A 27574-nucleotide genomic window follows, 5' to 3' on the forward strand; every position below is an offset into this window, starting at 1 on the left:
TCATGATAGCGAACAGCTTTTATTACTGGTACGTGATGCCGGCGACCAGGATGCTGCATAAATTTGGCTAGAGGGGCGTGACAGCACTTTAAGACACGTGATATTTGGTAGTGTGTTGTACTAGGTATAGAGTCGCGTTGGAGACTCTGGATATGTCTGTCGTAGCAGTGAAGTTGCGACAGTGTCGTAGTTTGGAAGAAAGAAGGATGAAAACTTGAAGCCGGCGGCCCATGAGATCGGAGTATGAGTGTAGAGCGATCTGACGAGTCATCGGTGCATGCTTTTGCAAAAGGAAGGAAGTGCAGTGAAGTCTGAGATGGACGGAGTAGCTGGCGATAGGAACAGACATCTCGAATGCTAGTCATGGCGACGTAATCGGTGAGAGATATGTCCGCGCTTAAATATCCGGCTTTTGTCCGCAGCGAGTCGTGAGAGAGAGGGTGCATCCAACGTCTGGGGGTGGCGACCTGCGTAGAGAGTGTGAGACAACCAACAAGCCTATACTTAGTCCCGGAGTACCCCGCCATGGGTCTTATATGTGTGACTCCCTCAATATCAACATCTCTCCGCCCTGCATGCGCAGCCCTATAAATCACATGCAGGTTGACGACGTGTTTTTGGCCCCCACGATTCCGGTGAAAAGGCGTCCTGCGCGACTCGCCCAATCGAAGGATGCGGCATACGTATGGGCCGACATCCAGAACATCAGGACACGGTGCAATTGCGCAGCGACGGAAAAAGCGGGTAGGACGGCGTGCGCAAATGTGCAATTCCAGGGAGCGGGGACGGCGGGTTTATCAGTAGCGACGTGTTAGTTGTGTTTAGCAGCTGATCCACCAGAAGTGGTGAGGATGGCGAAGTCGCTTCATCCATGCACAGCCCTGCCGCCCTTCAAAGCCTCCACCCATAGGGCGCCTGACGCCATTCACCAATGATACGCGTGCACTAGCAGCCGTTCCTGCGCTTCTTGGGTTGACCGGTTTCTGGCCAGGGTCTTGTCACCGCTGGACGGAGCACAATTCTCGTGGTTCAGTGTCTTTTACCACAGTAGGATCGCGGTGAGGGATGAAATAACTCTCGCAATCACCTCCCGCAGCAACAGACACGGCAGAGATACGCAGAAGACGGATGGCTGCTATTGTGCAAATGGGCGAATAATGGTATGCAGCTCGTATTCAGGATCCGAGCAGGGGCTGACTGCGCGGAACGTCAGATGTCCGTGCACTGCTGCCTGGAGTTGAACTCCACTTACTGGAGGAAGCGACGACAACCCGTTCCTTCCCTCTTGAACCACCTATCCCCCCAGCCCGCGCTGCTCGAGATCTCTTCTTGCTTCAAATCCTAATCCCTCAGGCCTCCCTCCCCGTCCTCTTTTTGCACCGCAGACCCGCCGCCCTTGTGCCTCTTTTGCCGCTCGCCGCCCGTCTTACTCCACGTGCTGCGCCTTCCTATATACCTGCACGTCTCCTCCGACACCAGACCAAAGGACTCAGCGCCCTTTCCTCGCTCGCTGCATCACCATCATCACCCTAGCCTATCAGCTGCTAGCTTCCGCGGCCGCAAAGGTTCCACTATCCCCGGTCAATGAAAACGTGATCTGGGCTCTGATAACCACTCACACTTGGTCTCTTTGGATCGCCGGGCTTGGGGAACTGTGCAGTCCGTGACTCACCTGAGGCCGCCTTTCCCACTTCAACCGGTACGACGACCAGTCATACTCAACATGTCTGCACCCCACGACCAGAACCGTCATCCCCGCCGCCGTCCTCTTAAGGGTTCCGCATCCCCTCTGAGCACCCATGGCATGCAGCTAAGGAAGAGCGGCACTTTCTCGTCGCCAACCCATATCTCGTCCGACATCTGCGAGGTGGACCGATTCTGCATGCCCCGCCGCTCGCCTACCAACACTGACCGGCTGGAAGAGCTAGTCAACGACTCCATCCAGGACCCTAACGTGCGTCGCGTCACCAACCTGCTCAAAGACTTCGAAGCGAGGGTCGCTGGCCATAAGAGCGCTGTCACCAGCTGTGACCTTCTCAACGATCCGGAGGTTCTTCCTGTCCCGAGCTTTGTCCTCGACGGCGCCCCATTGGATCACACCCCAATGGACATTGACCCAAAGCCTACTGCAGTTGGACGCAGCCCCCACGACCACGCTTCTGACAGCGGTCTGGGTTCCAGCATCAGTGGATCGAAATACGGTAAGGAACCACTGCAGCCACCCGTCTTGGATGAGAACGCCCCACATACTAACATATATAAAGACGAGATTCGCTCCCAGCGCTCGAGCGTCCGTGACTCCATTAGCACTTCTATCAGCTCGACGCATTCGGCTGTCACCAGGTCCTTCTCATCGCTCACCTTTTCAGAAGAGGACGTGCTCGGCGAGCACACGTGCAAGCAGATCCACGACTACATCATCAAGCCCATTCTCGCCGAGGAGTCTCTCAAGGACTTCCACTCCCTCGTCAAGGACGTGCCTCGACGCATAGGTGAGAAGAACATCCGCAACCTCCGTGACCTCGAGAAGACCCTCGTCTTCCTCGCACCGGTAAGTGGAATCACCCGTTGTCTTTCTCAAAGTGCAGAAGCTTATTGCATTTTTCGTGGTTTAAAGGAGCTGTCGGCTTCCCCGGACTCGTACTTCCGCTTTTGCCAACGATCAATCCAACTCTTGGCTACGACCGTCCAGTACATCTCCGAACAAGACCAGCGACTACCAACCGACCGCCCTTATACTGACGGCTACTTCCTCGATTTGATGGAACAGATTAGACGATACGCTTCAATCATGGCTGCTACAAGAGAAAAAGAAACCAAGGGTGAGGATCTGGACGAGATGGATTACTCACGGTATGACCGCGCCGCCGACTTTTTATTCGCCCGCGCTAATCAAAAACTCTATAGCGATGAGAAGATCACCCTCCGCGGTGGAATCAGCCACAACGGCCGTCCTGTCGAGCTCGTCCGGGAGAAGAACGGTAACGTCATCCCCATGTCAGTGGATGCCTCGAACGCCTTCAGGATCAAGCGTCGTCTGTCGGACGCCGACGAGGACAGCATGGACGAGGACGAAGTAACCCGATCCATGGCGCGACGACGGAAGTCCGAGAAACCCGGAGACGTGATGCACACTTGCCGTGACTGCAAGAAGGAGTTCAAGCGACCATGCGACCTGACCAAGCACGAGAAGACTCACTCTCGCCCATGGAAGTGCGACGAGAAGAACTGCAAGTACTTTGAACTCGGCTGGCCGACTGAGAAGGAGCGTGATAGGCACATGAACGACAAGCACTCTGCTGCCCCTGCTCAGTACAAGTGTCTCTACCACCCATGCACGTACGCTTCGAAGCGCGAGTCCAACTGCAAGCAGCACATGGAGAAGGCTCATGGCTGGGAATATGTTCGCTCCAAGAGCAACGGTCGCAAGAAGGGCGCTTCTGGCAGCGAGCACAGCCCCGCTACCCCTCTCACTCCCTTCATCGGTACACCCATGTCGGCGACCATGACTACACCTATCACACCATTCGCTGCTTCGCCTCAAGTGCCCATGATCGAGAACTTTAACTGCTATGGCTTCGGAACGCCGGCCATGAGTGCCCACGGTTACCAAGATGACTTCCGTCGTGACTCGATCACCACCGATGGCTCTCACTTCACATACTCGTCTGGACATTCGCCCGTTGAGCCCACATCCTTCGACGATGCTGTGACGCCAGAAGATACCCACATCAACCACAACGACATCTACAACGCCTGTGCACTGAACGCAAACTTCAACACAGGCTACCAGCAGCCAACCCCAATGAGCACAGCGTTCGACTTCGCGCCGCTGCCATTTGCGACGAATAACAACATGAACGGTCTGCCACATCTATCACCCATGGCTCAGCCTGACATCACCCTCTACTCACCAGACATGGATGAGGGCTTTGGCGGTGACATGGACATGACCATGCAAGGCTTCAGTCGCCCCGGCCAGGACTTCACGTTGTTCGACACTGCGCCACCCAGCCAGATGACGTTCAACCACACGGCCAACTTCTTTCCCGACTTCAACCAGGTTGGAGGCCAGTTCGACCCCCAATACATTGAGCCCACCACTACGTTGGATGATTTGAACTTTATGGGCTTCGGGAACCAGCAGTAATTCCCGCACTGCATTGTATACGATTAGCGGGCACTTGTATAGCCGTCTTTCACACCCGTACTTAAACAGAAGGAGTAATTTTCCATTGAGCCGGCGTCTGGACACTGGGTGTTTCTTTGAACAGCGATTCACGACTGTTATGACAAGAGGAGGAATTGAGAAGATATAATCGGGCACGCATGCATTTACGGCCTTGCTCTTCACTCTCTCTTTTCCCACACTGGGTGTGGGATAGCGCCTCGAACAGAACAGAAACTCCACAAAAAAACAAAGGATCTTTGTTTGTTTGCGCGGGTTTTCATTTCCCCCCTTCTTCTTTTATCTGGCGACTGATTTTGATCTCCCCCCTTCTCCTTCTTTGCGGACTGCCCATTTACGGAGTCTTAAGGCTGCGGTAGAGATCATCAGATAGTGTAGGATAGATAGATAAATAAAACTGGTGGAAAGGAAGATCTTGTCTCTGCAAATGTTGAGTGGTGATTGAACGCACGCAATACTAACCCATGTCTAATCGTACACAGCTTTTGATATTCTTGCAGGGAAGGTCAAGCAGAGTCAATCACCCTCGTCACTCTGCGCCCAAACTCCGCTCTCCACGGCCATAGACCGATGCGACCTCCTTGCGCCACTGCAAACCATTCCTCGTCAACTCAACCTTCACCTCCAGCTCTCCACACCCCTCTTTAATCTCCCTCGCGATCTTCCTCTCTATGACCCGCATCGCCTCCTCCTCGACGGCCTTACTCCTCACACCAAACAATACCAGCACCTTCAGCCCACGTAAACTATCACGAAGGAGCCCGATAAACGCGGAGTTTACGCCGAAGCCAGGGAAGTAGACCTCGCGGAATGGGCACTTGAGCACGGCTATAGCGCTGATTTGGCGAGGGCGCAGTGTCTGAGCGAGGTACTTGGAGAAGTCGGTGACAGAGCCGAAGGCGAAAGGTGTAGAGTTGAGGGCGATAAGGTTGGTTTCGGTGTAGAGTTGGCGGCACACTTGCAACAAAGCGAGCTGTTGTATAGTAGTTTCGCTTCCACCATTCTGCCGCATACTCTTCTGGCGTGCAACATCGAAGGTGTGGAAGTCGCGGTGAGAGCTGAGAACCAAGTCGTAGATGGTGTTGCGGATCTCAGCTGGCAGACGGAGGAGAGGTGAGTTTTCAGCATTGTCTTCAGCAATGGCGAGCTTCTCGGGATCGGCGCTGAGTTGTAGCATGTCGGGTGCTTCTTCTGAGACCCCGGTAGCTACTTGGTCGTCTAGACCGACGGATTGCGTGGACTGGCATAGACCTCGGAGTCCAGTGTCCATGGTAGACTGGCCGATCCTTGGGGTAGTTGATGATTCGGAAGTGACTCTCACATCCGGAAGATCATCTGGAGTCTCGGCGGCGGCGGCGGCACGATGTCGCTGCATCGCAGCAACCTTGGCGACTATAGACATACTGGTGGATGGATGATGTGGTTGAAGTGGATGCGAATCTTGACTGACTTGCGGGAAGAGAGAGAGAGAGGGAGGGATAGAGAGAAGCGCAGTTCGTGGGAGATGAAGCCAGTTTTATCCTTGCGAGGTCAGCGGTGATTGAGCGGATGGGAATGCGCTACGGGTGAGGTAGGCGCTTGCTCTCACCCTGCTAGCAATCGTCATCCCATACACCCGCTCAGAGACCGACAGTCTTGTATGATGCATTTCAACAAAGAACGAAAATTAGACAGCAGATGGAACACGAATGAATGCTACAGTAAAGCTTCTGTAAGAGACATAAATATGTGTATACTCATTAATCCGTCTGATCAAATTAATCAACATCCTCCTCCGGTATCTCACCGCCCAACCCGTTCCCCAGCCCCTCCCCACTCCCATCAGCTTCACTCTCCTCCCCCACACACCCCAACCCCGCCTCAACCACCTCAAACCTCTCCAAAAGCCCAACATCCCACCCCTGAAACTTCTTCGCCGTCGGCGGCAACAACCTCTGACTTCTCTCCAACCCCTTCTCCAACTCTTCATACAGACCCGCCGGAAACTCCACATCCTCTATGGTAGCACTCTCCGGCTCACCCGGCTTCAAAGCCTGCCAAGTCTGTTTCTGGTAGAAGACTTTCATCGTGCGTGTAGGATCGAGACGGCCGGGCGTGGGTATGGAAGAGGAGAAGAGGAGGTCGGGGGTGAAGACCCAGATGAGGAGGGAGGGTATGGGGGTTTCTTGGGATTGGTCGGGTGGTGCGGCGGTGTGGATGTGAAACTTGCGGAGGCCGGTGTTTTCTATGAGGTGGAGGAGGCGGACTGATATCCATTTTTGGACTGTATGCGTAGTTGGCGACGATGGAGTGATTTTTGCAGATCGTATGCTGATGGCCCATTTTCGTATTCGCCAGCCGTCGGTTGAGGGTTCCTGGGCGCCGATTGTGTGGTTGCAATGTTTGCATTGGATCAGATTTTGATCTGTGCCTTCGGGAGAAGAGGAGAGCTGCGTCATGTCAGCATGTGTGACACTAGACAACAGTAGGTGACAGTGTAATATGTAGCCTTGGCTAAACCTGCCAATCCCAAGGGTCTGAGGGTATAGAGACAGTGAAACGCCAGGCCGCTGACTCGATGGCGCCGGCAACCCATCAACCTGGGGAAGAGGGTACACCGGAACCGAGAGTACGTGTATGAGCCTATCAATCTAGGGCGCTTGTATCGACGATGAATGCCACTGATGAGGCGAGTTCGCCTTCTTTGCGCCCATACATGTTGCAACCTCATGAAGTGACGATGTAGGAACCGCACGACACGGTTGAAAGAAGGTTGTAGCTTACCTGTGCGCCTTCGCAATCCGACTCTGCCAGTAGAAAGCTGGCCAGATCAACAAACCCTACACCTCCCATAGCCTGCAGGCGGTTCCCAGCCGCGTAGCCCTTCTGACCGACGACTTCATCATGCATGTGATCGTGCAAGTGGTGCTCGTCTGGCTTATGGCAATGCCAAAAGTCCATCATCTCAGCCCAATTCTCATTAGGCAGGTCTCTCCACTGTTGAATCTTTCCTTTCGCTACAAGGATACCGTCGCAGCCTTTGCAGGACATCTCAACATCTTTCGCATCGTTGAGCGAAGCGCCGTCCCACGGTACAATGTTGGCCTGTCGGTCTTCGCGTTGCAGTGTCCCAAGAAGGTCGCTTCCTTCCTTTTCTTCCAGCTGAAGACGGAGTGTCAACTCTTTCGTTGGAGGCTGTGATGGTAGTTCTAGCGCAGCGTCGCCTCCGCCTTTGACGTTGATAGGAAGGCGTATTGACGCAGACTGGCCCTCATGGGATACAGTGATGTAAGAGCCATCAGACGACAGCTTCGCGTCCGTCGACCGGGAGAAATTTGTGCGCAGCGATGCAAAAAGCGTAACCGTACGTATATGCAGCAGCAGTTCGGCGTATAGCGTAATGGAAGTTTCGTTGGGCGACATGGGGCGCGCATTGTCTTCGTCACTCTGCAGGAGGTTCGGCGCGTGGATTTCGGTAGGTTCGGGCGCAGGCTTGGGATTCATCAGGTCTTTGATCGTTTCAGGAGAGAGGCCGAGAGCTTCGTATGCTGACTCGGGAAGTAGCGGGCGCGACATACTTCGTGATTGCGCGCCATGGTGACGGGTGGGGTGAACGTGGGGTTGGGGAGGTCGCTGAGCTACGCGCGCGACGAAGTTGACTTAATCGGGAGTGGGTCCCGCCTTGGGGAGGTTCTAGCTCCATCTGGCCACGACAGGGTGCATGTATTTACGAGAGCTTCCCTGAGTTGAGAAATACGAGCATCGTAGTGAAGTGCTTGCTTGCATCGAAGATGTCGAGGGCATGTAATTACATTATCTACAAACACTATACACCTGCAATATGGGAATAAATCGTCTTCGATAGCCTCTGCTCATATGTTTGCATGAGTCTACTGACCCTTCTTCTCCCCAGCTTTCTTCTCCTGTTCCAGGATATATTGTACACCCCTCTTGATACCCTCGTCCAAAGTAACAAGAGGTTCATATCCTAACCGCAGTCTCGCCTTGTTGATGCTGTGGTACTTGGACATGCTGCTGTACTTGACCTGAGCCCTAGTCAGGTTGGGCTTCTTGCCCATGAGCCAAAAGACGTTTTCCAGGATCGTGCCAATAGCCCACATGAATTCGGTGCTAAGGTGCCACACGCTGCTCAAAGGTGTTCGGTCGCCCGCCTCGTGCCATACCGCACGCGCAAAGTCCCAGAAGTATACGGGTTGTCCGTTGGTGATGAGGAAGGCTTCGCCGTCGACACGCTCGTTATCGAGAGGAATGCTGGGGAGGCGTTTGTGGGTGTGGAGAAGCGCGATTGCGGCGAGCACGTGGCCGTATGCGACGTTCTCGACGTAGGTGAAGTCGAACAGATTGGTGTTCTCGCCGACTTGGAACTTGGTCTGTCCTTTGCGGTATGCGCCAACCATCTTAGGAAGCAGTTGTACGTCGCCTTCACCAAAGATGCCAGCGGGACGGATGGCGCAGGTAAGGAAGTTAGGGGAGTTCTCAGGATGGCGGTTTGCTTGGAGGACAGCCGTCTCGGCGTATGCCTATTACATCGTCAGCTTCTGGGGGAACAACAATGCGATTGTGTGCTTACCTTTGTGGTTGTATAGTACTCAGGCTGGTCGTCACCAGTAACAAGCGGCCATCTCTCGTCCGCGTTGACTAGATCGTTCACGTGGTCGAGGATGACACTCGCTGAGCTTGTGTACACGAAACCCTTTACTCCAGACTCTTGCGCGGCCTGTAGCAGGACCTTGGTCCCCCCAACATTGACCTTGTCGTGGATCTCAGGCTTCAGATCGAAGTGTGGAGACGCTGTGTGGATGACGGCGTCGGGCTTGATCTGCGAGAACAGAGCCTTCATGGCAGGAGCATCCGTGATATCGCCATCGTGGTAGGAGACGTTCGGGCTGGCGTTGCGATTCGAGTTGGTTCGTAGATCGAGGACGGCGATTTGTGTCTGAGGGTGACGCTTGACGATCAAGCTGACGATGTGGCTTCCTAGGAAACCGCAGCCTCCGACGACGAGGACCTTCCCGAGCGATTGGATAGTGTCTGAGTTGTTCGGCATGGTGGAGGATGGAGTGTCAGTGCAATTGGTGGTGCGACGATCAGGGATTGTTTTGCGGAGAGCGCTCGGGGGAACACTTTCCGGGGGCTTGGGTTAGCTTCAAGGTTCCCGCATGTCAGGGTCTCAACGGCCATACTCGCGCGTGCAGAAGCGCCGTACCCTGTACGAGAAGATGAACAGGTGCTCTACATCCTACAATAACATGGTAATACAAATATCAAACATGTGAGGGTAATGTACACTTCTGCATCGTTCCCAATCCCAACTAGACAAGGGACAAATTTCACAAGTTCAAGTCTAGCCTGCAGCCTGCAACAGCATAAAATATTGAGAAACATGAGTTCCAGAGACAATGTAGACATCTGGAACATGTGAAATCACTTCAATGAGACAAAATATCATTCGTATTTCATGACTAACGCCGTTACCCATGCTGTGCCCATAGCCCTGATGAACGAACGCCGTATAATGCAAGCCACCTCGCAAGGTCGGGCTTGGGGTATCATGTAATGTCATATCGAGAGGAAGACCGGCCGTGGGATCATAAGTTCGCAATCTCTAAAAGCAGTTCCTAGACGAATATTAGCAGATGCCGTTGCAGCGTCCACGAATAACACTCACTCAGCGCTATCCTGTGCGGATCGCCTCAATTTACGGTTGTAGAGCTTCTTTTCGTCTGGAGTGCCCCAGAACAGCTTCGCAGCCTCGGGATTGACCAGTGTGCGTGGGTCGTAAGCAGGTGACTCCTCCTCGATAGCCGCAATGATGGCCTCAATATGTGAGCGCATGTCGTCCTTACGGGCAGCATCGTAGCAGAGTATGCCATCGGGCGATACGCGGTGGTGGTAGAGAACCGGTGTCTATCAAAATGTCAGCTTGTCTTGAGGAATACGTTATGAGGTAATTCGACAACAGCATCTCCATATAAGAACCGGGCGGATACATACTAGACATCAGTTAGCGGAGAAATCTCAAAAAGCACGCGTGATGGCTACGTTACCCTCAAATCTAACACGCGGTAGAACCTCTGGGAACTTGGGACTAATATATAGCATAATCCGGAACATGCCGCCGTCGAGATTCGTCATAGGTCTCCCGAACAGGACAAGCTGCCATACGAATGGGTTCTTATCGACAAGATCAAGATCCAGAGTAACGGCGTCTTGCTTCTTGTACTTCTCGATGATTTGCTCATATTGGCGCTGGAGGTTGTTGGCAATACTCATCTCTTTGCTAACAGCCATCATGCCCTCGGCGGCCCATGCCTCCATTTCCTTGTTGAGCGTCTCGAAGATCTTGACCAGGCGCTCGCGGAGCTGTGTGTACTGGAATGTGCCCTCCATCGCGTTGCCCGGGCCCTCGAACGGCATCTTCTCAAAGCGGTCCCCATCCTTGTTCTTCTTCACTGCCTCGTCCACGCGAGCTAGATATGATTGGTAGTACCATAGGAAGCGTCGCTTGCAGAGGTCCTTGAAGGGCTCGAAGGGCGCGTCGTCCCTGCTCGACTGGTAGTCCTCCTCCGCGTTGTAGACCGTTACGCCAGACCTCCCCCAATTGATGCCTAGGTATTCTTCCAGGCGATCGATGACGGATATGCGCAGCGACTCGTGTCGGATCTTGTCTACGTATGCCTCCTGGTTCTTCTTGTCGTAGTCCGAATTTGCGTCCTCGAAGCCAGGCTCATTTTCGTACGGGTTGCTCGACATAAGGCTCTGGATGGAGATGAGGATAGACTCGAGGCCCTGGGCAGACGACCATTCTTCACCACGCTCTCCTCGCCATGTACTGCATTCTGTTAGCATAGACTCAGCCTTGGAGGTATCTGATGCGTTTTGTCTCGTCTTTTGACAAATTAAACGTGTTCGTATGCTTCAGGGCTGCCGTGTTTTGCTTTACTTGAAGACAGCCTAGGGGCATTCGATACGTTTTGTGTTGTCTCTTGACAGAACATACACCCTCGTATGCTTCAAGGTCACTTACCCAAGAATCGATAGGCACACCTTGCCGCCCGCGTATATGTTGGGATTGAATCGCGTACGCCCACCATGGGTAGTTATAGCCGTCACACTCGGAGCCTTAGTAGGGTATTCGCGCGCAAACTTAACAGCGAACTCGAAGAAGCCGAACTCGTAGGGGGTGTCAGGTGGGCCTATGATTAGCGCCCGCACATGGCGCACGTCAATATCGCGGCAGGCAACGGCTATGGAGAGGTCGGAGCCGCGCTGGATCTCGCCGAGTTCGCGGGTGATTCTAAGAATGCTTTGGTTGGACATGATGGTGTGTGGAGGCCTCCCGGCAGCGGTTTGGATAGTTGAGATTCGCGGGGTTGGTGAAGCTCAACGGTCCGCGTTGGCCGGGCTGAGAATATTGAGCGGGTGTGGGTGCCGTGGTGTGGGGAGTCTTGAGGAGAAACAGTGGTAGGAGTGAGCGGGCCTCAACCGTGTGAATGGCCAAGCAAACACCGATGTGAGCTGTCAAAGGTGAGTGGGTAGTTGGCTGCGGTGTGCAACTAGCCCCTCCCAGGGTCCCACAGGGCGGAACGCGAGCCGCAACACCACGCCGCCGACAGTCGCGATAGTCTGTTCCTTGCGCACCGATCGTCAAGATGTAATAAGCAAGCCGAGTGTGTTCCTAGGTTGTCGGCTAACACTATAGTGTAGGGTGGTGTTCGCGCTGTTCGTCATCAGCAAGTCTGGCGGTCTCATCTACAATCGCGAGTTCCACGCGGGCATGAGCAAGCTCACCAGCAATGACTATCTCATGCTCGCTGGATCTTTTCATGGGTAAATCGCAATCTTCTGGGCGTATAAACTTCCACTGATGAGCGTCTAGAATGCACGCCATCACAGCGCAGCTCTCTCCAGTCCCACCCGTCCGCGCGCCGCCTCCCTCTACCACCACACCGAATCTCCAGACCTTCCCTGTCCGCGCAACCGGTATCGAGGTCCTCGAAAGCTCACACTTCCGCATCCAATGTTTCCAAACACAGACCGGTGTCAAATTCTTGCTCTTCACTGAGCCCCAGCAACCGAATGTCGATACTATGATGAAGAGGATATATGAATTGTATGCGGACTACGTCATGAAGAATCCGTTCTATACCGTTGAGATGCCGATTCGGTGCGAGAAGTTCGATCGGGGGCTGGATAGCTTTGTCAAAGTCAGAGGGGGTTGAGGAGGCCGTGTTGGGAATATGATACCACGAATCGGAATGAAGAGAAACAAAGCGGGACTCGTGTTGAACAGCACGAGGAGCGTTCTGCTGCGGCATGCATTGCCACTGGTTGCAGTTCGGGAGCACACTAGAGACTCTCGTACAAAGCTCCAGGGCATCACTCTTGGGTCCGTAACATGGATGACAGTGTCGGGTTTGGGGACGAAGAGAGACCACCCACTAGGGAAGTCAAGTTGTGAGAGATGTGCTGTAGAAGATAGTACTGTCTCCAGTACCTATCAATGTAGACTGATGTTCATTATTTGCTTCATTTCATCCATGCCATGCGGTAGACGCCAGCTCTAGTCATACAGTAGACGCCGTGAATACTCCTGCTCCACCGTGAAGCTTCAAAGGCGTTCCTCTTCCTAGCTGCGCTATGTCCGCTTATGCCGTGTCCATCTTGTCTGGGTCGTCGTCCTTCTTGTCCTTGCTGCCGCTTCCACCAGGCTGGCCCGAGCTGTCCAGCAGCGGCTGCTTCTCGTCATCCTCAGCCACCGGCTCGAGCTCCGACTTGCCCTCGGCCGCCTCCTTCGTCTTCTTGTCCTTCTCCTGCCGTGCCTTCTCTTCCTCGAAAGACATCCTCAGCGCCAATGCGAGCTCGGGGTCTACCGATGGATCCACGCCGAACTCGAAGTCGTTGCCGCCGGAAGCACCGCCGCCTCCGCCTCCGGAACCGCTGTCTCCACCACCGCTGGATGCACCCTCCCCGCCAACTATAGGTGTAGTAATCAACGAATCGCTGAGCAGGTTCGCGCTGGGTGGAATGGTGGCGAGGTAGGAGCCTTCGGCGCTTTGTACGTTGTCGCTAAAGGCTTGGAGTTTCCGCGTGGTGTCGTCGCTCAGCTCGCCGAATGCGATGATGTCGATGCTGATACCGCTCTTCTTCATCTTCTTTGCCAGCTTGACCAGGTTCTTCTCGTCCTCCTCGATGGGGCTGCAGTTGAACATGACTATCCGCTGCTTCTGCGACTTGTTCTGTCTGTGCTTGAGAGCCAACTGCAAGTTCAGTTAGCAGGTGTCATCCCAAGGGTTATTGCCAACTTACAGCCGCGACGTTGATGCCAGTCACGAAGTGTGAGCTGCCCTTTATCTTTGTCCGGTGCAGACCGTCCAACACCTTGCCAATGTCCGTTGTCAGGGTCGTGAGGATCTCCGGGGTGTTGCCTCCCATGCTCATGAGACCGACGGATGACTCTGGGTTTGCACCAGTCTTCGCGGAGAAGATCATGTTCACGGCGTCCTGTTGTGCTTCCCATCGCGAGGGTACATAATCGCCATTTCGACTAGCTTCGCTGTTGTCAACGCTGCTGAAGTTAGTATGCGATCGATGTGTGAGTGCATATAACCTTACACTATCATAGAAGCTTCTAACACCATCTTGAAGGCCGGATGTGTGTGGGGTTTAGGTGATTGTTTGGGTAGTTGGTTGGATCGACGGTAACCTTATGATGCTGAGCTCAGGTCGCCGCAGCGGAGGACGGAGGCTGGCCATGGGATCCACCGAGATCACGTGCAGTGTGACCGCGCCTGCGGGAGGCCGTGCGCGTGTCGGAGGAGAAATGACTCAGACGGCATCTGCAACATCTAGAAACTTACTCGTGCAATCCAACATCGAATATTGCGACTCTAATCCTAAAGCGCTGCGCTGCAATTGTTGCTGCGCAGATTGCTATCCTGTACTTTAGTGTTCTCTCTTGTCTTGCGACCAACCTCGATGTAGCAAGCGTACTGCTTAGGCCGTGACGTCGCCCTTGGCGCTGGCGTAAAGGACAGACCTGCGGGCTCCAACGTTCCTTCCTCCAACATCCCACTCTGATTCAGCAGCTGCAACCACCACCACCCGCAACCACATCAAATCTGCTCCAAATCTCTCAAAAGTTGTTGCAAAAGCATCAGAAAGTCTCAATAAGTCACTTGTACCACTCAAATCCTCTCCCCAGTATCATCGTCGCGGCTTGCCTCGCGTTGTTTACTGTTCTCCACCACCACAACATTTGGAGGCTGCAACCCTCTTCCACCACCCCCACACCCGAGCCTCTCAAGATCAATATCAGATCTTTGAAAGTCTCAGCAGCTCTTCTCTGCTAGCTGGTACTCTCCGGCACTTCACAATAACATCGCCGCCGCCGACGCGTCACACATCACACAACACGCGATGAACAACATCAAAGACGGCATCACAGCTGAGGCGAAAGCCAACATGCTAGCCAACCTCCAGATCGAGCTCGACTCGCGCAAAGAGAAGCTACGAGCGCAGTGCGACGCGCAGTGTGCCAGCATGCAGTCGCGTCTCGAGCGTCGCGTCAACCGCATCCCGACCGTGACGCGCCAAACCACGCTACTAGACCTCCTCAAGGCATCCGCGCCTGCACAACCAGTCGCGACCGCGACCGCGCCAGCACCAATCAAGACTGCGCCACCCAAGAAGACATCAGCGCCAGCGCCAGCACCTGCCTCACGCAAGACACGCGCGGCTCCCACAACCTCTATCCCAACAAGCTCCTCAGCGCCCGCGACTTCCTCCCCAGACACCAGGCGCGCAAAGCCTGCCGCCAAGGCCAAGCCCACACCGACATACGCTCAGCCAACAAAGACCACACGCGCCAAGAAGCGCAGCAGCGACGAATTGTCTGGCGAGGACAAGGAAAATGCAGACCTACCTGTACCAAAGAAGCGCGCTAGGGCACCCACTCAGAAATCGGCGCCTGCTGCTGCTGCCCCAACTACGCGCGCAACCCGCGCTGCTTCCCGCACAAAGACAACCACTTCGTCTCATGTGCTGTCACCAAAGACCAACACGGCCAACGTTAGGAAGCCAGCTGCTCGTAGCGCCCGCCCCAGGTAGCGCCCATAGACGGAAACGACTACTCAGCATTTTTTCGGCGTTAGATACCCCATTCGTTTTCAGGCGGCGTTAGATGAGATGGTATGATTTTGTTTTGATTGGAGGAAGTTGGTCGTTTTGGTTGTTGTTCCCCTCCACCCTGGCTTGACGGCCCCTTGAGTTCCAGCCGCCCGAAAGGGCAGGCTCTCAGGGGCTGAAGATAGCCGGGTGGGGGCATACATTGTAGGATTGTCTTGTTTTTTTTGTAAGTGTTTTTTGGAATTGGTCGTTTTTGTAGTTTTGTATGGCAAAGAGCTTCACGTAGCCTAGGAATGATGAGTTATGATCTTGATTCTGCACCCTGAAAAATCTGCGTTGAAGAATACGTTACGTTGAGGACCACCTAGTTGATGGAGTTTAATACAGTGTATGCGGCAAACCTACTGCAACGCTGTCGTCGCTTGGTGGTGCCTGGTGTATACTTGACCTTGAATCCTAAACATTCGGCGATATATACCACGATGTATGCGGTAACCCAACGTGTATATTTGTATTCGTTGGTACTGCCAGGAGTATACATCAACTTAGGTAATGTCTAGTTCTCCAAGTTCAACACAATGTATGCGGCAATCCCAACTAGCTACTGCCGTTCATCGGGGCTGCCAGAAGTATACTTGACCTTGGATACCATGCATTCGCCGATATATAACACTATGTATGCGGCAACTTGACGTTGATATTAGCGTCTGCCAGTGCTGCAGGGAGCATACATTGTCCTAGACACCCTCTATTTGTTGACTTTCAATACTATGTATGCGGTAGTCCGATGTGGATACTGCCGTTAATCGGGGCTGCCAGACGTATACATTGCTCTGGAAACCGCTCAATTGTTGAGAGTGAAGAGCACGTATGCTGCAACCCAGCGGCTATGCCTTTCTCCATTTGTACTGCCAGATGTATACATCGGCTTCGATACCGCGTACTTATTCATGTTTGATACCATGTATGCGGCAACACGATTTGGGTTCTAGCACACACTGATGTTGTTCGCGAGAATCGATTAGGGGAAGTGTATCTACTTCGTAGTTTGAAGCATACATCACCCTGGATACCTCCTAATTGCCAAGTATCAGTACTGTGTAAGCAGCAACGCTGCACGTATTCTGGTATCGACTCATGCCACTGACGTGAAACGTATGAAGAAGTCGCATTGCTACCCTCCAGATTGAGATATACATTGTCCTGGAGCTTTCCCACTTGTTGGGCATCAATATCATGTATGCAGCAACACTGCATGGATTTCGCCATCTATCAGTGCCATTTGCAAGATGTATTGAAGAAGCCCTGCATGTGTTTTCCAGGGTAAAGCATACATGATCTTCATTGCCGTTCACTTTGTGAGAACAAATACCGTGTATGCAGCAACGCCGCTTGAGTTTTGTCATCCTCTGAGCGTACCCCATGGACCAGAACCTACCGTGAAGGATAGACGTTGAGCATCTTATCCAACTCACATTACAGATCATCATGTATACGGCTGGAATATATGTGGATTGATAGGTACATTTCATAAAGACTCGTCTTCACATAGGTATCAAAGCCCCGTCCAAATCCACCCTTAATCCCACTTCATAACCGCCTCCTCAACAATCGGCCTAATAACCTTCCTACCCGCACTACTCTTGTGCGTCCACACCATCTGCCTAGGCGCCAACTGATCCGCACGGTGCCACGGCTGGAAATCAATGCCCTCCTCGTTGTTCTCCAACGCCTCCTTGACGGTCTTGAAGAGCGAGTCGGCTTGGTCTTGGTCGATACGGACGTCGTCGCGGACGGTGAGGACGACTTCGCGGATCTTCTCCTTCTCGCCGTCTTTGTAGTGCTTCTTGTACTTGTTGAGCGTGATGGAGATGTCGACGCCGGCTTCGGCGGTCCAGGCGGCATGGACGGCGAACCAGTCTGGGGTGTGTTAGTTGAGTTGCGCTCCGAGAGTAGATTGAGAAGGGAGTCAAGACTTACCAAAGAGTTCCGCAAAGTCCGTCTTGAGAATCTGCTCATCCATGGAGTATGGAATCGACGCGAAACCAATGCTCACGGTAGGAGTGCGTGGGGATGGGGTATCAATGATATCGCCCTTCCAGTCTCGGCGCAACAAGTCGCGCAGACCAAGGTTGTCAATGTCCTTTTGTGCCTTGCTGAGCTCGTCGTCGAGATCCTCCATGACGTCTTCGAGGCTGTCCTTCTTCCAGTTGCTGCGTGCGAGGACGCGCTTGGAGACTTCTATGTCGGTCTTGGTCGTCTTCTTGCCCGACAAGCCGCCAGAGTCAATGGCAATGGCGCTGAGGACTAGCTCGAGCAGTTCGTGCGGCATGTGGTACTCTTCGTCTAATTTCTCGAGCTCATCGAGCATCTGGCGGGCCACGAGCGTAGTGCAGCTTGCTGCTACTTCGAAGACACGGGGTTCGGCGTCAGGAGCAGTGCCGCGGTCTTTGTGGTGGTCGAAGATGCTGAGGATCTTTGCCTCGTTCCACTTTCGTAGAGGGCTGCCATGGTCGACCAGGACGATGCCCTTAAGCTTCTTGCCCAGAGTCTCGGGGTCCTCAGGCAGCTCATCCAGCGTCAACAAGTCCTCATGGCCAGGCGTCATCTGCGAATTGTCGAGGGCCAGCCTGTTCTCCGGTCGCAGATCAAGCGCATGCGACGGTGTCTGAAGGAGTGCAATGGCCTTGATAGGCTTGTCGGTGTGTTCGGTGGAGTGTTCAAGATGGTAGGCCCAAGTGAGCGCCGCGGTCATGGAGTCCATATCACCGCCCTCATTGCCCATTACCATGGTCCACTCATCCTCCCTACCGGCCTGCCAGTCTACCAAGAACTCCTTCTTTGTGGCACGGCTCCATTCGCTGAAGTGGCCTACACCAAGTGGTTTGGCGAGATGCTTCGTCGACGCGTCGAGTATAGCTTGTTGCGGCGCGCTGCGCTGCGGCATGGCAGCGACGCGGCTGGCTGCCAGGAAGGCTGGAACAAGGGCGCGTGCCGCTTTCATTTTGGAGAGATGAATGCGATAAGAATGCTACAGGTATAGACTATTGTGGATGTCGGAAAGCATCATGGCTCAGGTACGGATGCGCAGCTGGGATCCACAGCTACGTCAACGCTGGCCTAGGCGCGACCAGCTGGGCCGTGTTTCAGCCCTGTGGCTGTGAGTCCAGACGCTGCTCCCCCAAACCGGCCTGCAAGCGACATTTGACATTTGTTGAGTTCGACCAGGGTGGCATAACAATAATGCATGTCTCCAAAGCCCACTGTTTCTGCGCACAACTGGCAGAGTCTGCGCAATGCGACTAATTGCTTCTTGGTGGCTCCTCTGCAGAGACTGTGGCTGCAGCGACAGCGACGTGCAGGGCTCATGTAATCAAGCATTGGGCGTCAGCCATGCTTAGTCCATCCTTCTCATGCAGGCGTCAGCAACCCCAGATATGTCTGCAGTTGAAGAAACATGAGGTATGACGTCACAGCTGATTGCTGGAGGGATGGCATGCAGCCACTCGGATCCTCAACGAAGCCGCCCTAGCCGAAGCACTACCACGCGGCTGGTTGACAACCCGCGCGTGCAAGGAAAGCTTGACTGTGTTTTCCAAGACCCCTCTCACGCTCCTATTCCTCAAACCCGTTATTATCGCCGTGCCAACGCGCCGCTTTCCTATCACGGCGCGCTCCTAACCCTGTTGTCACGACGGATTGCGGAGACAGGCTGCTGACTGAACAATGAACTAATTGCGTCGGTCGCGGCCGGATCGCTCGCTGCACGCTTAGCAAGACACTACTTGACCCCAACGCCGCACTCTCGCCCAAACTGCTTCCTTTCCTGGGGCTCTCTCGTCGCAACCGCTGCAATTATGGACCAAGGCCCACACGAGCAGGGACGACCGTTGGCGTCGTCGTCAACTTCGACCACCACTACCTCTGGCCCCTACACTACCACCACCACGACATCCACCGCACCCGGACAGGGAACGAGCGTGCATCATTTTGGGCCCCAATCGACCACTATCACACACCCTGCCGTCACCACAACGACCCACATGCCAGCCACACAACCCTCTCAACCACACGCGCCTACCTCGAATCCTATCCAGCGCCTGCGCAGTTCGTCGATTCGTATAAGAAGACCTTCGCATCAGCCAAGCGTAAATACTCCCCAACCCACACCTGACCCAGCGCCAGTACCGGGATCCGACAGCACATGGCAAGCCGGCCGAAGACGAAGTAGTTCTGAACCGCGCCCACCTCCAGCCGCCATGGTCGCCGACGATAGCCTAAGACGTCAGTTAACGGGCCCCCATCTACAGCCTCTATATGAAGATGGCACGGCGACAGCAAACCCTGCTATCGGCAACGGTCCGCCGGCTGCCAGCAATGCACGAAGAGGCATGACTCGTCAGTCCTCCGCTTTCCACATGCGGAGGCATCAGAAGGACCCAAACCAGAACATGATGGGCAACAATGTTGTCGATGTGCTTGATGTCATCGGTCAGTAACCCCAGAGTATGCTACATTGGGGTATTAGCTAACAAAGTCTAGACCCCGAGATATCGGCCCTCACTACGCTGAATAACGTTCAGAACTCACTCTTCTTGCCCAATCTACCCTGGCTCTACAACCGCCAGCCCACATACGATCTTGGGCAGACGACATCAGACTCCTCGGACGAAGAGATGGGCACAGCTAGAGGGGCCAGACGCGAGGAAGATCAACTCCCTGAGATGACACAACAAGGCGAAGTAGAACAAGCCGCGCGCGGAGGCCGCGGAGAATTGCGAAGAAACAACACTATCGACTCCAATCTTTCGACTCTGGAGGAAGGTGCTGGCCATCACTACGCCGTACTGCCACATGGTGCTTCATTGACAGGATGGACCGACGAGGAGAAGGAAGCTCTGGACGACCATGTCCGACATCTTCTCCACTCTCGACGCGCAAGATTCAAGCGGAGTATGAAGGGGTTCGGACGTTATGTTCGTAACCCCCTTGGATTCCTCGTCACTCTGTACTTCTTCCTTATCACCTTCTGGGGAGCAGCATGGGTACTCTTCCTCATTGGCTGGATTTACGTTGGTGATCGCCAGGCATACTTCGTCGAGATTGCTGACCAGGTCCTTACTGCCTTGTTCTGTGTTGTTGGAATCACCATGTTCCCCTTCCGCATCGTCGACACATACCACATGGCTTTTGTCGCTTACTACGCGCACAAGACCTGGCGGCTACGTAAAGAACGAGGACTACAAGAGTTGAAAGACCACAACGAACTACCGACCATGCCGCGATCCAACGCTTGGGAAACAGGCGAAGCAGAACAAGAAGGCGTCGAGGCCCCCGTTCTCACCGCCGAAGAGCAGAAGAAACTCGAGCACCACCAAAGCAAACTGGAGAAGTCACATACCTTCTACCGGCCCCACGAGACATATACACATCACGCCTTCTCCATCCGCCTCCTCATCACCATCATCGTCCTTCTCGACTTCCACTCCATGTTCCAATGCGCACTGGGAGGTACCACATGGGGTATCTACTACAAAGACCGCCCCAAGGAAGTCACCGCTATCATCCTAAGTTGCAGTCTAACATGCAACATCACCGCGGGCATCATCATCGGCCGCGGCGACAAGCGCAGTCGCAAGAAGCTCGTCGTTGAACAAATCCTCCGTCAAGAAATGACCGAAGAGGCGCTCAAGAAACTACGAAAAGAGCGTGGTATCAAGGCCAAGGGCCTCATGACGAAGAAGCAGAAGAAACAGGTGCAGAAGGAAACGATTGGTGAACCTAAGAACCCGTTGGATACTATCTTGCATCGTGGGTAGTGTAATGTTCTTATCTCGAACTCCTTTGAAGAGATTTCTTCTATGATGATGGTTAGATTTTATGTTTTAATTATACCCTTCCGGCGTCTTGCGATCGCCTTTTTCTTCGCATTTAATTCGGCATTTACCAGTTAATGTCATGATGTGAACTGTCCCATCGAGCTTTCCGTGCTGTGATCCTCGCCTTTATACTACTCCAATCAGTCTAGTGACTACAGCATGCGCCTCAGACAAACTATGTATATGGATCACATCACCATCCCAAGTCAAGCCAACATGACTCTATCTCGGACCTAGATAATTCTCCTAGAAAACACCGCAGCCTGTAGATCACCACCGATCACCATAAGCAGACAGATATACACACCAAGTCCCTACCTCCCGACTCCAAACTTACCACCCCACCGTCACCAGCCACACCAGGTCTACGGAAAACTCACTTTGCCTTTTGCCCTTAGCCGTCGCGCACACTGCCACTTCAGGGCTTCGGCATTCCCTACCGACCGCGCACTAACATGATTCAGTCTAGTCGCAAACTGTAATTTACCTCGCGGCTACCTGACACATATGCACTCCAGCACCCTTTTTGCCTATCCTATAGCTACAAGTCATGTCAAATTTGCAAGTCATGTCCAAAGAGGTACTCTCCACATGGCAGGACTGCACTCCACATCCCGAAACCCACGTGCTGCGGCGCAGTTATGAACCTCGTGTCGAAGAACGAAGTGCACTCCACCTGCTCCATCCATCGAATGCCAACCCCCCGCCAATGTCAAACTCACCGAGAAACCAAGCAACCAAGAGAACTACCACGCCGCGCCACGCCACCACGCGCAAACGTTGCAAGTTACAGAATATCTAGTGTATGAACGTGGCTGTGCGGATGCAGACCTAAACTTTGTGGTGGTTAACAAACAAGCGAAAGCGAAGTTAGTCAAGCGTGTGTTGAAGAACAGCATGGCGCGCAAAGATAAAGGGGATGATGGGGATCGGGGAATATTGACGAGATACGAGTCATTAGTACAGCGGCAAACAGCCTTCCGTCGCCTGTCAGTCAGAACAACAGATCATCGAAACAACGACAGCACCATCAGTGAAACTTAACTGCAATACGTCAGGCAGCCATGCTTACACGTGTCGGCAAGATCCGGCAAGAGGCGTGCGTGACGACCCGGGGATTTGGAATCTCCAATACACTCCATCAACAACAGTACAAGTGCAGTGAGCGATAACGAGAGAGGGTGTGTGGGTATAGTTCGGTCGCGCAAACCTGCAGCGACGATCCATGTTTAAGAATTTGTGGTAGGTCTCCCGCTAACAGCTGTTAATGCATGTTTGAGAAACATGGTCCTCCTTGGTTGCAGATACATGTCCACGTGTAGAACGATGGCGGGGACGGGGACCAAAGTCCCGGGTTACATGCAGTGATGGAGCCAAAACCGACTGAAAGACTGATTAATCGCTGGGGAATGACCCAAAGCCCAACCGTACGCCTGCTATGGCCGAAGATCCCACTCTTGGAGCCGACATGAGGAACCCGATTCACCGATTTAGTGATTCATGACATATACTTTTTTTCCCGACCTTTCTCCGAGAAGCTTTCCTTGCCCTCTCACTCCAAAGGTATGAGCCGCTCCATAAAACGCCGTCCTACGATCCGGTAGGTGAACAAAGGAAAGACCCTCTAGGGGTGTCGAGTATGCCGATGATGTCGCATAGGATCGTGTCATAATACATTCGATGCTGAAGGGTCGTGAAACAAAGCCGGTAGATAATTGAAACCGTTGTTGGTGGGACAGCTAGTCCTAGGTCCGAACAGAGTCGGCTAAACCGTGTACCCGTCCGTTGGTGTAGAAGTAATAAACAGAAAACGCTGAAGTGAAGCCTCACGATGTAAGGCAGAAAACAGACCCAGAAATACAGTCCAGTGAAGGTGAAGGCTCGAGTGACTTGAGCAGCCGCGTTGCTCATGCAAGACGACAGTGATGTGAAGAAGGGTTGCTTCAACGGTGAGGGTGCTCGTAGGGCCGCATACCGCCAAACTCGACGCCTTGCATCGGTCCCTGCATAGAGGCTCCATGCGGCGGTGGTCCCCACTGAGCCTGCGATGGTGGTGGCTGTTGCGAGAGCCCCTGCTGTTGCTGTTGCTGCTGCTGTTGCTGCTGCTGTTGCTGCTGCTGTAGCGGTGGAAGGACGTTGGTTCCGGACGCAGGAGTTGCGGGTTGTCCTTGTGCGAACTGGCCTGTCATACTTCCGTAGACATGAGAGTTGGATGGATCGACGCGACGGAGAGCGTTCCACACAGCGTTCAATTCTGCTCGGAGGAGCTCGTTCTCCTCCTGGGCCCGACGACAGTATTCCGCATCAGGTCGCAAGCGGCTGATTTCTTCGCGAGCGCTTTGGTGTGCGCGGGTCAGGCTTGTGACATATTCAATAGCTTAAGACACGTCAGGCAAACATATGCAGCAGTTCATGAGTGAACTTACCCTTCGTGAGAATCTCCCACTTAGATGACTTGCTGCCTGGGCTGTTGGGGAGGATGCCATTAAGATCGTCGAACAGGTTCTTCATCTCACTACGACGCTTCCTCTCTGCCATCTTGTGGCTGACTCGAAGCTCAGGGGTCCTGCTATAACTTCCACTTCCAGGCGCAAGCGGGTTGGTGGGATCAACATTCTGCAGGCTAGTCACGCTGCGATGTTGCATGGAGTGATGATGAGTGCTAGGGATGTCTGAACTAGTCAGTACGTCTGATGAAGGATGAGAGTAGGGAGGCGTGCCATCATTCAGTCGTTGTTGACCGGGTGGTAGCTTGGAGTCTGTGGTGAAGATGCTGCTGTTGACCGACGTCGCGAAGCTGCCTTGACGCGAAGGGGCGTTGGATCGGTCTACGCTAGACTCGCCGCTACTGGACGTCCTCTTCTCTTCGTGGTCGTAATCATCTGCGGGAAAGGCCCAAGCAAAACCCTTAGTCGGAGCCGCCGCCATGGGATCCGGCATGCCAGACACGCTTCTGGGGTTGGGATTGATGACCGGGGCACGTCGAGGGGGATGGTTGGCACGCGGAGCAGCGCGGTTGGGTGACAGAGGAGAAGTGCCGTTAGGGCGCGCGTCAGGATTTGTGATGCCGCGTTGCTGCTGGAGGTTCGAGACAAGCGAAACTCGAGACGCATTTTGGCTCTCGTATGGTGACTGTGGGTGAATGGACAGATGACCCATGGTAGCGTTCATCCGACTGTCTACGCTGCTGCGTCGAGAGTCAAAATGAGAGCCGGCATCGATACTGAGCCGGCTGTCGAACCCTTGGTTGAGTGGAGGTAGAACACCATGCTACTGCTATGTTAGACGAGTTTATAGGTAATCATAAAATGCGTACCTGAGACGTCTGGGAGAGGCCAGACGGATACCTAGCCGATGATGGCGTCTCAGGTATCGAACTTCTTGATGGGGAATCATCGGAAGGGTTGAGTAGTGTTTGCACGTGTAGTCCCAAGGACTGGGACATAGTTGATGAGTCTACAAAGCGTGTCAATAACGTGCAGACGATAGGTATCGTGAGAACTCACGTTTGCTTTGGGCAAGAGACCAATTGCCTGAGTCGCGAACCTCGCGTGCTTCTGAGTGCTGCCTGGGCTGTGCCGGGGTCGGCTCAGCCGTAGGTAGACGGTTGGTGAGTGAGGACAGTGGCGGCAGAGATTGCTGGCCCTGAGTGATGTTGTTCTGCATGTTGTTCTGCGACATGTTTCCGTGCGGCGTGGTACGCTGAGAAACAGAGTTCATGGATATGGAGGCGGCGCACGAGGTACCTTATAAAATAGTCGTGCGTGCTCGCCGTTAGTGGTAGCGAGAGGGCTTTGGGCTCGTGATGATGTCCACACTCGAACGGGTGAGATAGTGGAGCCAGTGAGGCGCGGAATAATGACGTTTGCCAGAGCAAGTGGTTTTGGTCACTTTCGGCAATCGTAGATGGGCCAGGTGGGAAAGATGGAGAAGTAAGAGTAAAAGAGGGCCGAGTCCCGGGAAGGAAAGCTTGGGTAAGGGTAGTGGCCGGGGCGTGGAGTGGAAGAGGGATGCAGGGCGTGGTAAGGGTAACGGGCAGCGAGGCCGCACGGGATATGGTTCGTTCCTCCCTGAAAGTAAAGATGGCAGTTGGGTTGAAGTGGGGCACGACGAATGGAGCGCCAAGACCGTCCCAACTCTAATGGCAAGCGCAAGGTAACGATCCACGCCGATTACCGCGAGAAGGGCAGGAGCGATGGCCGTGTCTTGCAGGAGTGGCAGCTGCGAGGATGCCCGGCGTCAATGACTTCTTTTGGCGGTACGAGTCGGGACAAAAGCAAACAAGGTTCCTGGCAAAAAAGTCCACGAGAGCTGGAGATGCGGCTGCCGTGCTCTCCCTAGTCGGCGGACGCTGCAGCAGGGACAATACAAAGGTGCCTTTGCCCAGGCCAGATGGGACACGGCGTCCAGAGGGCGGGATCTGGAATTGACACGATGGAGGCGCCCTAAAAGACGAGTGCACGACGTGGGCGTCGAGCGAGGCGTCGTGGTGAGAATTGGCCAGCTGGGGCGGCTCTGGGGCGCGGTGGGTCGAGATGGTACCAGTTGACACGGCGACGAGGACAAAGTCGAGAGACTCTGGGTTCGCGCGCGTGGGGAAGGAGAGCAGCAGTCAGCAGACTACCGGGTCGAGTACATGTCCTGGGGCGGAGGGCAGCAAGGAGCACAACAAAGCAGCGGGCAGCCGGCGGTCTAGCCGTAGGGACGTCGTACGACGTTGGGAAGGGACCTCTGGAAAGTGGAGGAGGTGCGGCGCAACAGAAAGCTAGAGGCGACGGTTGAGTCTTGACGAGTCGCAAGGGCAGCCAGGGAGCCAGCCAATTAATGGATATGGTGGTGCCCAGAGGTGAGCCGGCCGCACGTGGGAAATCGTTCAATCGAGGCCTCGTGTATCTTAAGCTGCCCGTCTAGCGGCGGCTAGCTGCACTTAATATGGGCTCCCTGCCTCCGCGCGCGAACTGGTGCACTTGTCATATGGCGGTGCCCATGACAGCAATTCCCTCTGCCACCGCCGACCCGCGAGGGGCCACTCCGCCCGGCTGTGGCAGCCAGAGGTTCGTTCCGCTCCAGCGTGCAGAGCAGACGCATGCGCAGGCACGGCATCCTGAGCCCCGCGAGCAGCAGACACGGGCGGCGAGCATGGCAGGGCCTTGTAGTTTGTCGTCACTTTAGCCAAACCCGTGTTGCTATCCCGCCGCCCGCTGTACCGCCACGAGGTCACTAGCCCTCCACGCCTGCTACCCAACCGGCCAAAGCGCCGAGCAAAAGCAAATTCTGCGACGCTGTCCTCCTGCGCCGATCCCTCATGGCCGCCTGCAGCGCGCGCATCCTTCTGTAGCCTGCATTCGCTGCCGGCATGCAGTAGTCGCCTTAGCCCGTGCCCATGCCAAACAACATGGCCATACTTGGCCGGCTAGCGCTGTGCGAGACCACGGTACAGAACCACTACTGAACATATCCACACTTCGCGTCTCCGGGGCCACCGACACTGCCCCCATCGTCGCTTTGTTCCGATGGATGCACTCATGCACTGAGCTTCACAAGTCTGCAGGGCACGGCGCTCCCGAACCCTGCTTCCCGCATGGCAATCATCCCGCTCCATTAACCAGTCCTCCTGGCCCGACTTCTGCCAGAACTCCCGCCGCCCACAGCCTCTTTTGCCCTGCCAATTATCCTCCGCGGTCACACAGGCGCTGTGCCTCCTCTGTACCCTTGGTAATAAACCCACCCCTTGCTCCTGTCCACTTTTACTCCATCGTTCTTTGGTCGAAATGGCAGATCGTCTGTGACCGTTACGTTTATCCCTACTTCTGCTTCTTGGAACCTGCAATGCACATGATGCTGAACCCTTGGGACCCGCATCCATCGACCAGGTTACACGGGACACCATGTGAGCATCGACGTCGCTGCTATCTCGGACGACCAGCCTCTGTACAGCAATCTTCCATCGATTATTGTTGAACTGTGAGTCCCATGTTCTTTGTAGCCGCCATTGGAAGCCCTGAACCATATCAGCGACTCAACTCGTCACAGTAATGACCAACATCATTTATGGCTCTACGATCACCTAGCAGGACCGCGGTGTTGTCTCAGACAAAGGATCACATCAGCGTATTCATCGGGGCACACGATCGGCTAACCTACTTGGAGTGTGTCTGCCTAGAACGACTAGGACCATTGAAACTGGACTGCAGACGGCAACTGCTGCCGAAACATGTCCATCTTTACGCATCCTTTGAATCAGTATCACGTAGTCGGTCCAAGCCGGTCAAGCTACTCTACACCACATGGCGGTATCGCCGCCTCCTCGCACTGTACTCGGTCTGGCGGTGCTACCACACGCAGACCCGACGACCAGGTTTACAACGTAACGGTCTTG

General features: G+C 54.2%; 12 protein-coding genes across 12 annotated transcripts; 4 read left to right on the forward strand and 8 right to left on the reverse strand.

The window, feature by feature from the left end:
- Window positions 1–1723: 1723 nt before the first annotated feature.
- On the forward strand, window positions 1724–4150 carry J4E85_009354 (uncharacterized protein; the record flags this gene model as incomplete). The annotated part of the gene is made up of 3 exons (XM_051473578.1): window positions 1724–2551; window positions 2693–2853; window positions 2908–4150. The coding sequence occupies 3 exons, from the start codon at window positions 1724–1726 to the stop codon at window positions 4148–4150; spliced, it is 2232 nt and encodes a 743-aa protein (XP_051322783.1).
- A 568-nt stretch (window positions 4151–4718) lies between these two features.
- Window positions 4719–5591, reverse strand: J4E85_009355 (uncharacterized protein; the record flags this gene model as incomplete). Its single annotated transcript, XM_051473579.1, has 1 exon — window positions 4719–5591. The coding sequence occupies one exon, from the start codon at window positions 5589–5591 to the stop codon at window positions 4719–4721; it is 873 nt and encodes a 290-aa protein (XP_051322784.1).
- A 355-nt stretch (window positions 5592–5946) lies between these two features.
- On the reverse strand, window positions 5947–7744 carry J4E85_009356 (uncharacterized protein; the record flags this gene model as incomplete). Its single annotated transcript, XM_051473580.1, has 2 exons — window positions 5947–6618; window positions 6953–7744. The coding sequence occupies 2 exons, from the start codon at window positions 7742–7744 to the stop codon at window positions 5947–5949; spliced, it is 1464 nt and encodes a 487-aa protein (XP_051322785.1).
- A 314-nt stretch (window positions 7745–8058) lies between these two features.
- On the reverse strand, window positions 8059–9236 carry J4E85_009357 (uncharacterized protein; the record flags this gene model as incomplete). The annotated part of the gene is made up of 2 exons (XM_051473581.1): window positions 8059–8709; window positions 8760–9236. 2 exons carry the CDS (start codon window positions 9234–9236, stop codon window positions 8059–8061), a joined length of 1128 nt encoding a protein of 375 aa, XP_051322786.1.
- A 617-nt stretch (window positions 9237–9853) lies between these two features.
- On the reverse strand, window positions 9854–11509 carry J4E85_009358 (uncharacterized protein; the record flags this gene model as incomplete). Its single annotated transcript, XM_051473582.1, has 3 exons — window positions 9854–10096; window positions 10232–11021; window positions 11217–11509. 3 exons carry the CDS (start codon window positions 11507–11509, stop codon window positions 9854–9856), a joined length of 1326 nt encoding a protein of 441 aa, XP_051322787.1.
- A 476-nt stretch (window positions 11510–11985) lies between these two features.
- J4E85_009359 (uncharacterized protein) lies at window positions 11986–12411 on the forward strand (the record flags this gene model as incomplete). The annotated part of the gene is made up of 2 exons (XM_051473583.1): window positions 11986–12019; window positions 12101–12411. 2 exons carry the CDS (start codon window positions 11986–11988, stop codon window positions 12409–12411), a joined length of 345 nt encoding a protein of 114 aa, XP_051322788.1.
- Window positions 12412–12837: 426 nt separating this feature from the next.
- J4E85_009360 (uncharacterized protein) lies at window positions 12838–13830 on the reverse strand (the record flags this gene model as incomplete). The annotated part of the gene is made up of 3 exons (XM_051473584.1): window positions 12838–13449; window positions 13499–13757; window positions 13805–13830. The coding sequence occupies 3 exons, from the start codon at window positions 13828–13830 to the stop codon at window positions 12838–12840; spliced, it is 897 nt and encodes a 298-aa protein (XP_051322789.1).
- Window positions 13831–14608: 778 nt separating this feature from the next.
- On the forward strand, window positions 14609–15298 carry J4E85_009361 (uncharacterized protein; the record flags this gene model as incomplete). The annotated part of the gene is made up of 2 exons (XM_051473585.1): window positions 14609–14709; window positions 14731–15298. The coding sequence occupies 2 exons, from the start codon at window positions 14609–14611 to the stop codon at window positions 15296–15298; spliced, it is 669 nt and encodes a 222-aa protein (XP_051322790.1).
- Window positions 15299–16895: 1597 nt separating this feature from the next.
- Window positions 16896–18263, reverse strand: J4E85_009362 (uncharacterized protein; the record flags this gene model as incomplete). Its single annotated transcript, XM_051473586.1, has 2 exons — window positions 16896–17236; window positions 17297–18263. 2 exons carry the CDS (start codon window positions 18261–18263, stop codon window positions 16896–16898), a joined length of 1308 nt encoding a protein of 435 aa, XP_051322791.1.
- A 1312-nt stretch (window positions 18264–19575) lies between these two features.
- On the forward strand, window positions 19576–21135 carry J4E85_009363 (uncharacterized protein; the record flags this gene model as incomplete). Its single annotated transcript, XM_051473587.1, has 2 exons — window positions 19576–19807; window positions 19859–21135. 2 exons carry the CDS (start codon window positions 19576–19578, stop codon window positions 21133–21135), a joined length of 1509 nt encoding a protein of 502 aa, XP_051322792.1.
- A 2003-nt stretch (window positions 21136–23138) lies between these two features.
- Window positions 23139–24354, reverse strand: J4E85_009364 (uncharacterized protein; the record flags this gene model as incomplete). The annotated part of the gene is made up of 2 exons (XM_051473588.1): window positions 23139–23572; window positions 23622–24354. 2 exons carry the CDS (start codon window positions 24352–24354, stop codon window positions 23139–23141), a joined length of 1167 nt encoding a protein of 388 aa, XP_051322793.1.
- Window positions 24355–24374: 20 nt separating this feature from the next.
- J4E85_009365 (uncharacterized protein) lies at window positions 24375–24876 on the reverse strand (the record flags this gene model as incomplete). The annotated part of the gene is made up of 2 exons (XM_051473589.1): window positions 24375–24427; window positions 24702–24876. 2 exons carry the CDS (start codon window positions 24874–24876, stop codon window positions 24375–24377), a joined length of 228 nt encoding a protein of 75 aa, XP_051322794.1.
- Window positions 24877–27574: the final 2698 nt, after the last annotated feature.

The sequence above is a fragment of the Alternaria conjuncta genome (genome assembly GCF_024043145.1).
Source record: "Alternaria conjuncta strain BMP 0040 chromosome Unknown scaffold_16, whole genome shotgun sequence".
NCBI classification, from domain to species: Eukaryota; Fungi; Ascomycota; class Dothideomycetes; order Pleosporales; family Pleosporaceae; genus Alternaria; species Alternaria conjuncta.